The sequence below is a fragment of the Montipora capricornis genome, chromosome 13 (assembly GCF_036669925.1).
Source record: "Montipora capricornis isolate CH-2021 chromosome 13, ASM3666992v2, whole genome shotgun sequence".
Classification (NCBI taxonomy): Eukaryota; Metazoa; Cnidaria; class Anthozoa; order Scleractinia; family Acroporidae; genus Montipora; species Montipora capricornis.
Genome location: NC_090895.1, coordinates 19,859,511 through 19,864,510, shown reverse-complemented (window position 1 = coordinate 19,864,510; position 5,000 = coordinate 19,859,511). Strand labels below are relative to the sequence as shown.

The 5,000-nt window shown below is 37.2% G+C and overlaps 2 protein-coding genes across 3 annotated transcripts in view; one reads left to right on the top strand and one right to left on the bottom strand.

Moving 5' to 3' along the window:
- The window catches only part of LOC138029280 (uncharacterized), a 6,282-nt gene that overhangs the window by 847 nt on the left and 435 nt on the right, over positions 1–5,000 (top strand). The window contains exons 1-4 of one of the 2 annotated variants that reach the window (XR_011127850.1): positions 1–192; positions 1,044–1,514; positions 1,723–2,436; positions 2,708–5,000. The exon at positions 1–192 is cut by the window's left edge and continues 847 nt beyond it; the exon at positions 2,708–5,000 is cut by the window's right edge and continues 435 nt beyond it. Coding sequence is in view for 1 of the 2 variants with exons in the window: in XM_068876996.1 (XP_068733097.1) it covers positions 1–192; positions 1,044–1,514; positions 1,723–2,331 (1,272 nt within the window). In the remaining variant the exon portion in view is untranslated. Of the gene's footprint in view, positions 193–1,043; positions 1,515–1,722 lie in introns of both variants that reach the window. The other variant, XM_068876996.1, reaches the window with a different exon arrangement.
- The window catches only part of LOC138029281 (uncharacterized), a 2,553-nt gene continuing 1,769 nt past the window's right edge, over positions 4,217–5,000 (bottom strand). The window contains exon 2 of the mRNA XM_068876998.1: positions 4,217–5,000. This exon is cut by the window's right edge and continues 544 nt beyond it. The gene's annotated coding sequence lies outside the window, so the exon portion shown is untranslated.

The following is a 5,000-nucleotide window of genomic DNA, read 5'->3' as shown; positions in this document are numbered from 1 at the left end:
TTTAGAGGCTCCAATAGACCGATAGGTTTTGTGCCTTTTTCTGTTACATGTAGCACTCCGACTGAAGCTGGGCAACCTACTACTTGTACTTGTTTGGATCTTCCTACTCCACGCACGTTGTGGTCACCATTTCAAACTCCGACGACATCAATGCAGTCCTTGCAGTCCAAACAGATTGAACCTGGTGTCTGGGTTAGTTGTTCTCCTTGATATTGTTCGTTAACTTGATATTGTTGACAATACTAAATAATTTGTTCCCATTAAACACTAACAGTTACAGTTGTAATGTGTATTAGTCAAACTGAAACTGTCCTTGTGTGAGCCATTTACATCAGTAGGGCTAACGCTCACATGGTTCATATGGGATAGAAATCTAGCACTTCACATTACCCTCTATTCAGCTAACTCTGTTTGAAACATTTTTTGTTTCGTTCATGACCGTCAATTATTGAATTCTCCAATTTTATTCTGTTTTATTGTGCTACCTCCATAACATATAGGCTTACCTATAAATTAATAAGTTGTAGCTTGACAAGATTGCATGTCAAGCTACATCTTACTTTGACATAAAATGTTTGCTGACATATTCCGGAACCAGCCAGATACTTTAATATGGTTGTTATAGGGAAGATATCTGTTCACAAACATTGCTTTTGTTATTTGCTAACCTCAGGAACGAAAGATCTTTTGTTTCGACAGCCAATGAGGCTCTGATTGGCACATTACTGACAAAAGGTGATGTCAACGATATCTTCGCTATATAATATTATATAATATTAATTTTCTGTTGTTTGTTAAGTAAGTTTAATTTTTTTTCTTTTAGTTATTAGTTCAATCTACTTAATTGCTTACATGTGGATTCTGTCGGTTTCTGTGCCACATACTTCGGGGTATATACTAAGTATGGTTTAATTTTTATACAGATAGTATTGTAAAATAGCACCTGCCTTTACTCAAAGTGCTCTGACCAGTATTTGTGATACAATGGCTAAGATTATTTGAGAGTGTATATATAAAAAGTTGTCTATATAACCTCTCTTTAGATCGAAGTTGTGTGGCCAAGTGAAACTAGGGCAAGACGAAGAAAACTAGCTGGAGACATGGAGTCGATTGGAAAAGCAATGCTGCGTGGGACTTACCAGCAAATGGCTCACAAAATGTGGCACCATAAACTTATTAAAGTGGAAGTTATGAAATATGTCATTCGGGCTTTAGCTTCTGAGTGTGCTGAACTTTGTTCAACTAAGAATTACTCAATGGCAAGACAATGTGGCAGTGAAGACAAGCTTAAATTTCAGCCAGAGGCCCTGTGCCAAGAGTGGAAAGAGAGAGCACCATTGTTTTATTCACTTTTATTGTCTTGTGCATTGTCATCAAGGAGAAGAGATGTTAAGACTGTGACTTGGCTACCAAGTGTGGCATTGGCTGGAGCAATTCTTCTACGTGAAAGATCAAGGGGTATAGAAGCTATGCAGTTGCTGGTTACTACTATAATTAAATCAAGTGGCAGTCAGGTGCGCTTGTTGACTCATGCAAATAATTTTTTACGTATTCCCTGTAAGTCTTAATATTCTTTTTTCGGTGTGCTGGGTCCTAGATAGGGAGGGATTGTTTGGAACCAGTACATCTGTATGTACAGTGACAATGATTACACTGCACCTGAAATTTAATAATAATAATAATTATTATTTTTACAAAACATTTTCTTGTTTTCTGTTTCAGGCAATGTTGACCCGTTTAAATGCCATGCGACTAACCGTCTCCAGTAGTCGTTTCTTAAAGGTGATGGATAAATATGCTGTCACATTTGATGAAATGTTAGCGAAGCAACACAACCTCAGCCAAGCTGCCTTGCCATTAACAAGTGTAACAGAAGAGATGAATACAGTTCCATTATTGTCGAATGTGCAGCAAGTCAACTGCGAGGCTGACCTTCGATCCTCACCAACCTGTACTGAAAAATGCAGTCAAAACCAATTTGTTCAGAACATAGCGATACCTACAGTGGTTTCTGTTTCTCAAGTCTGTACAGAAGCACAGGTGGATCCGAGTTCTCCACTTATTGAAGCAGCAGTTATAGACCCTTCAAATGGCTTCAATATTGTGGTGGACAACTGGGATTTAAGACAAGATTTACGTCACATGACGTCTGACCACCAGAACACTGATATCCATTGGGTAAATCATAACATTGTGGAAAACCGCATTTCTGGCAATGATTTACCTGATGACAAACCACTGAAGAATGTTCAGGATGTAGAAAACAAAGATCTAATTCCATCCTTTGCTGACCACAAGGAGCTCTACACCAATTACCTCATACATATTTAGAGAATCCTAACAAGGCGCATCCCAGCTTTGCATTGCCTCTTGGACCATGTGCCAAAACATATTCGACACAAACACTCTTACGCAATGAGTAAAAAGAGTAAAAAGGTAAGCCCCAAAGCAAAGCGTCCTTTCAGGTATAACACAATGCAAAAATCAAAATAGTTTTCAGCATGTTAATTTTCTGTTAGTGAGTACCATATGTGGATTAAGCAGTGTATTTTGACTCTCATGCAAAAAAAAAAAAAAAAAATGGAAGTGGAAATGATGAATTGGTTTTGCAAAGGATCAGTGACACTCTTGTTCAATGGCTTCGCATACAGTACTTGCATATACAATTTGCTCACTACTTAGGGCATAATCATCCTTAACATTTCAGGTGCAGATGGGTATGATTTTTAAGTCAGAGGTGTCTAATGAAGGCATTGTGAATGTGCTTCAGCATGTGCAGCAGTACTTGCCAAAAGTTAATGAAGGAGAGGAAGTCATCTTTGCAGAACAAGGGCTAGTGGGGGATCAATTTACAATCGAAAGAGCTGTGAATGCTCTGAAATCCATGGCAAATGGGTACACCCCTTTGAAGCGTCTAGAAGGATTTCATTTTGGGATAGCTGACTGGCTTGCTGGTGTAAAGTTCTTGAATGTATGTGAACCAGGTTTAAGACTAGAAGAGAAATGGATTATCTGCCAGAACGCAAATATAGTTAAGAAGTTCTATGAATATGTATAAACTGTTTGAATGTAAAGAAAATGAAGTGTAACTCAACTAGCCCATACCCATGTCTGCAACTTATGTAAATGATTCATGAAAACAAAAATGAAATCTTTCATAATAAAACGGCTAAATTCCACTCGTTTTCTGACCGGATCCAGTAATAATTCTATCAACGAGGCAAGCTTTACTTTAAGATCAGTCAGTGGGCCACATTTAAGAGACGAGAACACTTGTATTGGTATTCGTATTTGATATAGCCCGATTTTTTTTTTTCGGAGCGTTAATGAACACATGAGAAGTATCGATTTGACTCTACAAGACCTGAGTTTTACGAGATCATCGTTCAGAATCGCAAAACCAGTTTGGGATAGATTCTCACGTTTTCCCGGAAACATTATGCCTTCATTTAGTTTTCATATATCGATATTCCAACTTTGTCATCAAAACTTTGTTTTTATGGTTATGTAAAGGTGACTATTATGTATGATGAAAACAGAAAATCAGGCAGTCGTCAAGGTTTACCAATTCTTTAAACTTTTTCTCTTCTGGTCAATTCTAGGAACAGATGAGACCTCAACAAACTCTTGCAATTTCAGTGCACATTAAACTTGTTAAAGATAACAAATATCTGGAAAGAAAAGATGACTTCGTGTCTTATCCTCTGTTTTAGTCACGACCCTGTTTAAATCTCAGAGTGTTTACCATATTATAATTCCGTTCAAGGGAAGCGGAAACACATACTAATTGTGTTCTCACAGGTATCGACAGTCATCCCGATCGAACGACATCTTGTACACGTTACGACACCCAACGACAAACACTTAACTTACGACCTAATTACAATATAAAAAAAATGCGAACAGTGAGACATTAATCGCGAACTAGACATTTGACGTGTCCCATATCTTAAATTGGTTTCTTGGAATGTTCAGCCTTCTCTTTGTCTTACGACTCTAAGGACTCTAACTAATTTACATTTTAGCCACAAAGATTAAGTTGTCAGCTCACGGCCACATCGAAAGCCCAAATAGGATGTGCAATATCGAGCACGGCGCAAGCGTAGGTTTATACTTAGTACCGGTACTTTTGGTAACATCAAGGTGGTTCCCAGAACTTGGAACGTATTTGACCCTCTTTAATGATTCTTGTTTGCATTATCAGGGAATATAGCAATCACTTTTAATCTAGTTTATTAAAGAAAAAATCACTTTGTATAATTAATTAATAAATGACAAGGAATTATTAATGCTAAACGAACTCTACAAAACACGATTATTTGCCTTGTCAGTGATTTTTCAAAACATAACGTACGACCTTGTAGGAAAACTTCACATATTAGACACTTTCAACCAATCACGGAATGCTTTAATTAAAGTGTTAATTACTGTTGAAAAATAATCAACACAGGGGGTACATTTATTGCTGGACATATAGAGGCCACCAAGATGAAAATACAGGTATAATATATAGAAATATTTTTAAGTCGAATTGTCTCAAGTGAAACGAGATAAAGTAGCTAACTGTAATGACTAAAATAGTCTTAACCAGTGCGTGTGTTTGTGTGTGTGGCCTTATGTGTTGCACCAAGACGCGGGAGGGATTAGGACCTGTTTTTCTTGCCAAAATGGACAGAAAAAATAGGATAATAATTTCCCAGAATACTTCAAAGGTCAAAAGCTCTCCACAAAACAGTATGGAATATCACCTCGTTTACTTAAAATTCTTGCGTTAAAATGCCAACAAGAAGCAGCCAAAACATAGTAAAAAGTAATCAGTCGCTAAAAAGCCACACACACACACACACAAATAAATCAAAATGTCTTCCTTAACGAAATTTAGTGGTATTAAAATTGCATGTCGGTTCTCCATACTTAATAACAAGTAAACCTAGTTTACTTTACCTGCCACACACTGCAGAGATATGGTCAACTTGCTACAAGGTTGTCAACAAAAATGT